Source organism: Lycorma delicatula, chromosome 7, assembly GCF_047948215.1.
Source record: "Lycorma delicatula isolate Av1 chromosome 7, ASM4794821v1, whole genome shotgun sequence".
Taxonomy (NCBI): Eukaryota; Metazoa; Arthropoda; class Insecta; order Hemiptera; family Fulgoridae; genus Lycorma; species Lycorma delicatula.
This window is the reverse complement of record NC_134461.1, coordinates 15,148,034-15,160,173: the sequence shown is the minus strand read 5'-3', so window position 1 is coordinate 15,160,173 and position 12,140 is coordinate 15,148,034. Positions and strand designations below refer to the sequence as shown.

General features: G+C 29.9%; 1 protein-coding gene across 1 annotated transcript in view; it reads left to right on the top strand.

Moving 5' to 3' along the window:
* Positions 1-2,666: 2,666 nt before the first annotated feature.
* LOC142327470 (protein MEMO1-like) overlaps positions 2,667-12,140 on the top strand; it is a 35,731-nt gene continuing 26,257 nt past the window's right edge. The window contains exon 1 of the mRNA XM_075370579.1: positions 2,667-2,847. Coding sequence (XP_075226694.1) covers positions 2,799-2,847 — 49 coding nt within the window. The 5' untranslated portion in view covers positions 2,667-2,798. The remainder of the gene's footprint in view (positions 2,848-12,140) is intronic.

Sequence of the window (12,140 nt, the reverse complement as noted above, 5' to 3'; positions counted from 1 at the left end):
ACCTCTATGATTATAATGGTCTAAAATTAGAAAAGGATAAAAACAATAATAAATTGCAGTAATCTTATTTCTAAGAAATGAGCTTGATTTAACTATAGGTATTTTTTACCACTGTGAAAAGAAATTGTAATAGAAATCTACTTGACCTTTAAGGTAAAATATTTATGATATTGCTGTTTTTGCAGTCTTCTGATGGCTGTAAAATTTTTTATTATAATCTGTAAACTATGTTGATGTTATGCTACAAGTTAACCATAAAAACTGAACTAATTTCAATAAAATCTATTTTACATGACAGAATTGAAGAATGCATGTCATGTTCAGTTACTTTTTAGGTGTTAAAAGGATTTACTGGAATTCTACTATCAACTTCCTAGTCAGTCTACCTTTAACTCAGAATTTATTTTTAACAAATGTAATGAGGAGTAAACCTTTAGATTGCAGTTAGATAATACAGTGCAGCTATTTAGCATAACATAATATATATTATCATATTATTATCTATTTGGCATCCTGTTAAGAATGAAGTTTAGTAGACTACACTTCACAATAGTATATCAACCAAATTTTTTAAATTCTTGGCTGATGCACAGAATCTTTTATAAAATTAACAATTTTAGACCAATGAATGATCTTTTGTAATTTGTAACAAACAGTGTGAAAATATGGTATAACTTAAGTCATACACAAATCTAGGACTACACTGCACTCACATTCTAATAAACTTAAAAAAATTCCATTATATTAATTTTGGGTAACATAGTAAATAAATAAGGAACAGAAACATAAAATCTGAACATGAAAACAAGAGTGATCATATGAAAAGATCGAGAGTTTTAGTAGATCTGAGAAGACAACATTATATAAACTTTTGATTACATTGACTACTATATAACAAATTAATTATAAGGTGACTATATATTAGTAATGATTGTAGTATTGTATATGGCTGTGTTGTATATTGTATATGGCTCTATTGTAGGTATGGCTACATTGTGAATTGGCACTGATGCAAGGGACATGACTCAGCAGAATCATGATGAACTCACTCTCACAAAGGCAATGTTTCTTTATTCTACACTCTATGAGCTAACTGAATGAAGTTTAGTTTAGGGAGAATGTAGTAGTAAATGTGGAATGCTGTAAGCATATTATTAACTTAAAAAATAGTATCAAAGTGTATGGCAATCAATAAACTAAGTGGAGAAAAACTTTTGTTGTTATTAATTACTTAGAATATTAAGATTTACAAGATTTTTAAAACAAGGATTTTAAAATTTCCAAGGTAAACTGAAGTAATGTTGAAGTGCATATTTTTATTGCTAGGACTGTACTGTTACTGGCAAAACTCAGTGTTCTTAAGTTTTGTATTAGCTAATGGTTACAATGAGTGAATCAAATGAACTCTCCAGCAGATGACCTACATACAACCCTTTAAGACTGTAAATTCATCTTTTACTGTAGTTTAAAATTAAATTTTTATGGTATTATCTCAAATTCCAAGAAAGTATGATTGTAGAAAAGATAATGTTATCACGTTTCTTTAAAAATCCTTTAATTACAATGCATTGTCTAAATTTATTACGATGAGAAACGGGACCAAAATTATTATTTTTACAGTTCATAAAATATGTATGTAAAACAAATATTGGTATTCAGATTTTGTTTTTCTTATCTGTAACCCGTGTTTCAACTTTTAAAAATGTTTAATACTTTTCCTTGTAAATTAACTTAATTTAATTAAACCGCTAAGTATAATTTAAACGGGGCTGTTTGTTTTATTTTAATACCAGTCGAGAAAATCAAACTAACGGCGTAAAAAATGGATTAGTAGCATTCTCGGAAGAATCACCAGCCATGAATGCATACCACATTCAGTTACCTAATGCACTTTTTTTTAGATAATTGGAGACGTGCATTAAAAAATGAAAGTTTTCGGGTTTTGTGTACTTTTACTTGTTTTTGTGTACTTATAATTGTATTTATACGTATGATTTTTTTTAAACCAACTGTATAGTCAAAAATTTGGAAGTTTGGAAATATACAACAAAAAAAATAAAAATGTTAATCTAATAGTAATAATGTTTGTTATAAACGATTTTTAATAAAATACGTTTAACAATAAATTAAAAATATTAATTAATACTGAATATTAGAATAAAAATAAATTAACATGACTATTCTAAACAAAATTAAAAACATAATTTTTAGTAGTAATAATTAGCATTATTTAACAATAATAATAAACTCTAACCACTAAAAATTCATTTCATATATTTTTATATCATTATATTTAGTTGGCCTGTAAATTGAATTATATTAAATGGAACACTGGCAGCATGAAATTTTGGGAAAAATTATGAAAGGGAAGTTTAAGGCTTAGTTTTCGTCGTTTTAAATTTTAGAATTTTTTTATTGTATCAATGAATAAAAAGAAGATATTTTTTAAAAAAAGCGAATGTACTTAAAGATCTAAGTTAAAAAATTATTTAAAATTACCGACATGAAAAAATGTAAATTTTTCTTTCACAATTTTAACCCAAATATGACAAAGAAGAGGGATCTCTGTTTTATAGCAATAGTCACGAATAATTACTTTTAATGTCATGAACCAAATATAGCTGTAGTAATACATCGACTTTTATGTTGGCTAGCCTGATCTGAAAGTGACAAAGAAATGGTCTTGTTAATTTTGTAAAAGGTGGGGAATTGGTCGGAGGTTGTAGTTTTGTAGAAGTCTTTACTTTTTTTGATTTAATTTCTTATAATTATTATATTAGCAAATAATTCGCTGGAAAATGGCAACTAGGAGAGCTACTCATGCAGGCAGCTGGTATTCGGATTCAAGTAAGAAATCGTAAAATTGAAGGCTAGGTTGTTGTAAGGTTCACCAAACAAATTCACAGCTGTTCATTTTTCCGTTCAGCTATATGGTACACTTCTTTTTTCCAGAGGTTCGGGTCATTGAACTGTAATCTTTTCTCTAATCCAAAATATTATTTTTGCATGCTTGTCTTCTAATTTACAGTTTCTTTGGTGTAATTTTTATTTAATATTTTCTGTACTTCATGTGTTTGGTGTACAAAACCATCTGACGGAAATCTGTTCTAACGATTTTTATTGATTCTTGTGTATGTAGAAGTTTGTTATTAAATCCAAAAACATTGAAGTTAAATTTCTATATTCCTAAGGGGCCCTGAGTCAAAGAAACATTTTTTGTGTGGTGCTGTGTTGCATTATGTATCCACAAAATTCATTAATTATTAGGGATGGAATTAAACAGAAAATGTTAATGTGGGTGAGTAAATTCATTACGGGCACATTATTTATCAGTACACTAGACTCTCTAACTCCTTTGGTTCTTTGTTCACATCTAATTCTAGTTAAACCTTTGTTGTGGCAGTGGTATTGTGTTGTGTATATATGTTCATGCTTAAACCGAAGGAGTTAACTGTATTTATATTCATTTTATTTTACACTAATTTTGAAAGATTTTGTTTTTGTAGAAGATTTGAATGAAAGTTGAGAAACTACACTTTTTTCTTTGTCTCTACCCTTAAGTAACTTATTTTTCCTGGATCAGTTAATAATCTATTGCACCATATTGTACTAACTCAGTTTCTTTCTTTCTTTTTTTTTTTTTACAAAACTCCACTGTTGTACATTCTCTATTACTATTTAAAGAAAAAAGGTTATTTATATTTTTGTAATCTTTTTAATTATTTCAGCTATTTGAAGAACTGACATATATAATTTTTTGTGCAGACAGTGCCTAGAATTTAGGATTTAGAAGACTAAATTATTTTTATTGCCGTCAGTTAGCTCTTCATATAATCCAAGGTCTGTTATCATCTTAGTTGATGGTTTAAACTTGTGGTTGTGTGCATCTATGTACCTTGGGATCTCCAATTTTTAATTAGTTGTTTTTAATCTTAAATAGACTGACCCAATTGATATTCAAGGAGTACAGGAAGAGTGAAAAAACTAAATATGCAATTATCTGATCATAATTAAAGAAATGAAAAGGAAAAATAAGGAAAGAAATTTGACTTTATAAAATCTTGCGTTGTTCAAGTTATTCATTTTTTGTGTATAAATTTCTGTGGTAGCTTCAAAGTATTTAATGTACTGTGTGACCTTCTGAAAATTCTATGTCATCTTACGATTGCCCACAGGCTGATGTCTGTTACGTAATTTGTTGTCTTCATTTTTCTATTTGTAGGTAAAATTGAGTTCCTGATAGCTCCCATTTTCTGTTGTATTATTTTTTACTCCTTTCTGTCCTTCCCTTGTATTTTTGACTTATAACGCCGTTTTAGCCAACTCATCTCCTCCCATGATATGTACCTGCCAGTCTGGTTTCCTATATTAAATTCTTTTGATTAACCTTCTGTTTTCATTTGACCATCTCATTACTTTATGGATTGTAGTCATAAAATCTTATTTTTAAAACTTCTTGCGTGATAAGTTTTACATTTTTTACTTACAAACACAGATCTTATTAAGTAAGTCAGTTTTTTATATTTACTTCATATATTTTAAATTTATTCAAATTATATGAAATTTTAAGTTGAGATATCTGTTAGCTTATTTGCCAGAGGAAGAAAGAAGCCAAATGAGTAATGGCCCTTTCAAAATTACATTTATAGAAAAACTTAAATAGACCTAAATAAACTTATTTATTTTTTAAATAGTTTACATATATTTTTTGAACTAATTTCCAGTAATTAATAGATAATACTTTTTTGCGTTATGTAAAAATGTAAATAATCAAATTAAAAACAGTGTACTTTCTTTTAGGTAACATATGATTTGAAAAAGAGCGTGTCTTGTTCATAATTTTAATCAGTTTATTACAATTAATGCATATTTCTTGCTTCTACCAGCCTAGCTTCATATCCTTAAATGTAGATCTGGCTTACCAAATCGTACCTTGTACCTGGAAGAATAGGAACCTCATACGCTTTAAATTCTTCTGTTCTTTTCTTTTTTGATTCATTTCGCCCTTTTAGGATATATGTAATATATGCGAATATTAAATTATTGTTCAAGACTTTATATCCAATTATTAACTTACTTTAATGTCATTTAATTCAAGTTATTTTTAAATTGACGCTTATGTAGTTAACATTTTTTATAATTTTCCTTAACCTGTTTAATTTAGAAAAGCTTTAAATAAAATCCCACCTTTGAAAAGTTTTATAAATTATAATGATTGATCTCATACCTGAAAATTTGAAATTTGGGCAAGAAATAGTGTTATAACTTTTGAAAACAGTGTCACATTTATAATTTCTCCTTAAATACTGTGTCACCTGAAAATAAAGGGATGCCGGAGTCTTGTCTGTTGGTTGCTAGTATTTAACATCATCTACAATAACGTAATTTCTTACTACTTTTGCTTTCTGCATATTTGTAAAGCTATCATGTCACATTGCATCTGGTCTTTATTTCTTTGTCGTGATAAATATTCATTTTTAAAAATTTTCCTATGACATGTCCTCAACCTCATATAAGTTGTTTTAGAAATTCTAAAACAAGACATTTTTGTAAGTTGTTTGAGCAGTAATCCATTCCATTATGTAATGTGCAACCTCACATCCTCCATTGTATTTATATGCCTAAACAATACCACTAATTACAGAAATACTCACTCATATGTAGTGCTTCTGTCCCACAATCATTTTTAGGGGTTTATAATTGCATTTTCCTCATTTACTAATTTCTTCAAAAAATATTACTTTATACCTACCTTACTCTACCGCACACTGTCCTTTGTATAATTTCTTGCAGTCTGTAATAATGTTAGATTTCAGGAATTACACGTAATTTTTAAAATTCAGTTTTGCAAGAGGTAACTATAAAATATTATTTTTAGTTAGATAATCGCTGATGACATACTAACTCCTCTTATCAAAGTTGGTAGTACTTTTTAGTTTTTACAATTTTTTGTTGTAAATGATTTGTATATATTTTTGTGTATAAAAATCCATGAGAAAAATGTAGACTCATATATGTGATCAGTGCATTTATATCCTTATACATTTTTTATTATATCACTCAGATTATATGTACACTCTTATAGGTATCTTAATTGTACAAAAAAAAAACTTCTACGAATCAGACAAGGGACTTGCAAATTTACTGCTTATATTTTTGATAAATCTTGGTCATACTTTTTTGTTTCTCCTGTTTCCTTTACTTTTGTTGTAGTTTTCTTCACTCACAGTTACTACCCAAAGTAGTTAAACTTTCAGTTAAAACATGGTTAAAACTTTCAGTTATCAGTTAAGCTTATTTAAAGCTGATATTTGATGTTTTCTAGTGTTGTTGCTTTAGAAGTTTTTCCAAATTGTTACTATACGTGCAGTTTTTTTTTCTGTTAGGTGTGAATAATTTGTGGTGATATACAAATAAAACAAAAAAATGTATTCAATATTTTTCACAGTTGTGAGTTTATAGTTTCCCCTAGATAAAAAAATTATGAAATCTATTTTATCCCCCAAAAAAGTCGTTTTATTACATTTTTCCAATCATCTTCTCAATTTTCTACTGTATAAGGGTGTATGTAATTAATGATTGTAGTGGATTGGATCAGGGAATAGGTGTAATATTTAATATTTCTAATTTTGTTTTCTTAATATATAAATTCGTTCATTGTTTTCATATATAATACAAGATAATATACAAAGTATAAAACACCTAAAATTCAAAATGGCACCACTATAAAAAGTAAAAAAAACTTCATGTGCCAAAAAGTCTCTACTTACATTTTAATTGCTTCAGATTCAATTCATACATTTTGTGTGACGACTATAAATGTTATACTGGGCACAAGTAAAAAAAAAAAAGTGTAATATGTCCTTCACATCAGCATTAGAAGAGTTATAAACTTAGATAACCTAAGTGATAAACCATCTTGGTTTTTTCTTTTTCATATAGAAATTCATATCTTTGAGATGGATTACAAAATAAGTACGAATTTTTTTAAATTTTCAAACTGAAAATAATTACACCATTATAATTAATTATAAATTTGGGTCATTCCCTGGTCCAGTTTTGAAAATAGTCCCCAGTTGACCATCTCCAAATATTAAAAAAGTTTTGGTGGATATTCCCCAAGGTCTGAAGTGCCATTTTACCAAATTGCAGCTACTTATCCACCATGGCTGATTTTTTGTGGCCTCTTGAAAAAGGGATACTTATAGTTGTGTACTCATGTAAAAATTGTTATCTGTGACTAATCATTTTTTGAAAGCGGTAACAAAAATACAGATTCAGATTTACAGATACTGAATAGTCACAAGTTTCTTTTGGAACCTGGTTTTGAGATATAACAGCTTAAATTCAGCCAAAAATTTGTAGCAACATTTTTGAAATCAAAGTTTAAGCTTATATATTTCCTTATCAATTGCTTAATCAAAACGAGACTTTGTAATTTGAAAAAGAGAATAATTTTGTTTAGGATCCTGCAGTTTCAAAGCAATTGGAATCTTATATAAAGAGAAATCAATCACCAAATGCGGTCAGAAAATTTTTATCATGATTTTTGGTCAGATTTTTTTAGTTTTATAATAGGTGGAAAGGGCAGCTTTTAAACAACGTAATCCATGCATTTTGTTTTTTTACCTGTATATTATAGTACATAAGATAGCTTTAAGTAAGATTTTAAATGTTTAGACATTTCTAGTTAATTAAAACAGCTGAAGGTAGAACAAAATTCAGTGCTTCAGAATATTAGATTTTTTAAAGAATGTTCTAAAATTTACCATATCTTGAAAAAATTTGCAGTGTTCCAGAAAATATTGGCTATTGTAGAAATTTTTACTGTTCTGAAAAAACTCATTTTTATAAAACGTTCTAAAAATCTCTAGAATGTTCTGGAAAAACTCCATTCTACAAAGCAGAAAGGAAAAATCATTCTAGAAATTTCTGGAAAATTCCATTTCTTCTAGAACATTCTAGAATGTTATTAATTTTGAAGAAAGGGTATATAAGCATCAATTTTTGTGAATTAGCATAGTTGTTAGTGAATAACTTCTATCTAATCAGTTGCAACATTTATTGTTATCTCCAACTGTGTTTAGAATTGGTTACTACAAAGTAAAGGAAATATTGTGATTGTGAAAAATTTCGGTTTTCAGATTCCATTTTGATCATTCCTGAATCCATTTTGACTAGTTTCGGCACGATGTCCGTGTGTACATATGTATGTATCTTGCATAACTAAAAAATGATTAGCCATAGGATGTTGAAATTTTGGATTTAGGACTAACATCTAGTTGTGCACCTCCGTGTTTGATTGCAATCAACTGAGTCAAAAATGAACCAAAACAATTTGAATTTTGGTCCTTTTCTTAACTACAGTAATAATCCCTCATTGAAAGCTTTTCAATGATATATCATAAGTTGTATTTATTTTCATTGGTTCCAGAGTTATAGGCAAATGAAATTTTAATTAATGAAATATTTGGATTTTGGAAGGGTAAGGCACTTCAGTTCAAATCAGACTTCATCTTTTTTTTTAAATTTAAATATATTGGGAAGAGAGTAGAGTATTTCAAAACGCATAGCGATAGAATCATTGTAATAAGGATAAAATCAAAACCTAAACCGACAACGATTGTTAACGTCTGTATGCCTACAAGCGCCCATGATGATGATGAGGTAGAGTGTGTATAGGAAGAGATTGATGAAGCAATTAAATATGTAAAAGGAGATGAAAATTTAATAATAGTTGGAGATTGGAATGCAAGCATTGGAAAAGGCAAGGAAGGAAATATAGTGGGTGAATACGAGCTGGGCAAAAGGAATGAAAGAGGGGACCGACTTATAGAGTTTTGCACGAAGTATAATTTAGTAATTGCCAACACCCAATTTAAAAATCATAATAGAAGAATATACACATGGAAAAAGCCAGGCGATACTGCAAGGTATCAGATAGATTATATCATGGTTAAGCAAATATTTAGAAATCAACTCGACTGCAAAACTTACTCTGGAGCAGACATTGATAGCGGCCATAATTTGGTGATAATGAAATGTAGATTGGGGTTTAAAAACCTGAAGAAAAAGTGTCAGATGAATCGGTGGAATTTAGAAAAGCTTGAGGAAGAGGAGGTAAACAAGATTTTGGAGGAGGACATCGCAAAGGTAGAAAATGTAGAAGAAGAATGGGAGAATGTTAAAAAGGAAATTCTTAAATCAGCAGAAGCAAACTTAGGCGGAATAAAGAGAACCGGTAGAAAACCTTTGGTTTCAGACGATATATTGCAGCTGATGGATGAATGTAGAAAATATAAGAATGCTAGTGAAGAAGAAAGTAAAAGGAACTATCGGCAATTAAGAAATGCTATAAACAGGAAGTGCAAACTGGCGAAAGAAGAGTGGATTAAAGAAAAGTGTTCAGAAGTGGAAAGAGAAATGAACATTGGTAAAATAGACGGAGCATACAGGAAAGTTAAGGAAAATTTTGGGGTACATAAATAAAAATCTAATAATGTGTTAAACAAATATATAATATATAAAAAGAACCAATATATAATACGAAAGGTAAAGTCGATAGATGGGTGGAATATATTGAAGAGTTATACGGAGGAAATGAATTAGAAAATGGTGTTATAGAGGAAGTTGAGGAGGATGAAATGGGAGAAACAATACTGAAATCTGAATTTAAGAGAGCATTAAAAGATTTAAATGGCAGAAAGGCTCCTAGAATAGACGGAATACCTGTAGAATTACTGCGCAATGCAGGTGAGGAAGCGATCGAGAGATTATACAAACTGGTGTGTAATATTTATGAAAAAGGGGAATTTTTGTCAGACTTCAAAAAAAGTGTTATAGTCATGATACCAAAGAAAGCAGGGGCAGATAAATGTGAAGAATACAGAACAATTAGTTTAACTAGTCATGCATCAAAAATCTTAACTAGAATTCTATACAGAAGAACTGAGAGGAGAGTGGAAGAAGTGTTAGGAGAAGACCAATTTGGTTTCAGGAAAAGTATAGGGAGAAGGGAAGCAATTTTAGGCCTCAGATTAATAGTAGAAGGAAGATTAAAGAAAAACAAACCAACATACTTGGCGTTTATAGACCTAGAAAAGGCATTCAATAACATAGACTGGAATAAAATGTTAAGCATTTTTAAAAAAATTAGGGTTCAAATACAGAGATAGAAGAACAATTGCTAATATGTACAGGAACCAAACAGCAACAGTAACAATTGAAGAACATAAGAAAGAAGCCGTAATAAGAAAGGGAGTCCGACAAGGATGTTCCCTATCTCCGTTACTTTTTAATCTTTACATGGAACTAGGAGTTAATGATGTTAAAGAACAACTTAGATTCGGAGTAACAGTACAAGGTGAAAAGATAAAGATGCTACGATTTGTTGATGATATAGTAATTCTAGCAGAGAGTAAAAAGGATTTAGAAGAAACAATGAACGGTATAGATGAAGTCCTACTCAAGAACTATCGCATGAAAATAAACAAGAACAAAACAAAAGTAATGAAATGTAGTAGAAATAACAAAGATGGGTAAAAAGATTAGAAGCTCTTGAAATGCGGTGCTATAGGAGAATGTTAAAAATCAGATGGGTGGATAAAGTGACAAATGAAGAGGTATTGCGGCAAATAGATGAAGAAAGAAGCATTTGGAAAAATATAGTTAAAAGAAGAGACAGACTTAATAGGCCACATACTAAGGCATCCTGGAATAGTCGCTGGAATAGGGTATACTGAAATGAAACGACCAGCACTAGATAGGGAATCTTGGAGAGCTGCATCAAACCACTCAAATGACTGAAGACAAAAAAAAATATATATATTTATTTATTATTAATTATTAACCTCTGATTGTAAAAAAGGTTTTACAATAAATAATAATTCAATAATAATAAAAAAATATATGAAAAATATCGGAAGTTATTAATGAAACAGGATTTTATGTACATTTCATTAAAAAAAAAATGTAAGTAATTTAATAGGCGTACAAGGAAGTCATGTGATGCCCATATCAGATTTTTTTTTAAATGAGGGTAGTTCTTGGCCCTGGCATTTTGGCAAGCCTTATGACTGATTGCCACAAGTCTTTAACCTTTAATTATGGAAAAGCTTTTTTGTTGCCTGTGAAAGCAGTATCAGTAATGAACAAAGAAATTTTACAGTGGCGATCTGGAATTAGCTTTAATGAAGATGCTGATACGTTCCTATCATAAAGCTGATTTGTGGATGAAGTTTGAATTCCTACTTTAGGACTGCTGTAATCCATTTGAAAAAGTGTTGTACAAAGCCAGAAAATGATTGTGGCCTATTTATATTGATTCTGCTGACCAATTAAAAGCTCTAACAAATTATAACCTTCAAGCCAGGTCAAAATTTATGCCCATGATGTTTGCAAGAATTGGCTCAAAAAGAAATTCAGCCAAAGCGTGATCAACCAGAATCAGAATCTAGTGATGTGGAAATGCTAGAAGCTTCTGGAAGAATGGATACCTCACTGTCACCACTTGGAATCTCTCCTTTGAAGCTGAAAAAGTCAGAAAAGGGATTCAAAAGGTTACCTGAAGCAGAATTTAAGAAGAGCGCAAGATGCTTTTGCTATTATTGTAGCAGTTGCTGCTGCTGTTGGTTTGAGTGTTAATAATAAGCATTGTCAAGGATGTAACGATCTGGTTATTCTGATTGAAGAGCTCAATGCCAAACTTTTGATCTCAGCTTGCCCACAAGTTCATATTTTGCCATTGGCACCTAGTAGCTGGAGTATGGGGAAAACAGCTGATAAATTCCAGGTTTCAATGTGAATGGTGAAGCAGGCCAGGAAGCTAAAATCTGAAGTTGGTATTTTGGCGACACCAGAAAAAAAAATGGAGGAAAAAAATTGAAGGATCATATTAGACGATGAGTCCTCAAATTTTTATGAAGATGATGAATTTTCCTGAATCTGTCCAGGAAAGAAAGATTTTGTTTCAGTTAGGAATGGTGAAAAAATCCACAGCAGAAATGTCTTCTTCTGTGCAATTTAAAAGAGATGTTCATCGCTTACTGCATACATTATGGCTATGAAATTGGCTTCTTAAAATTTTGTGAACTTAGGCCAAAGTGATGCATTACAGTTAGTGCTGCTGGCACACATTCAGT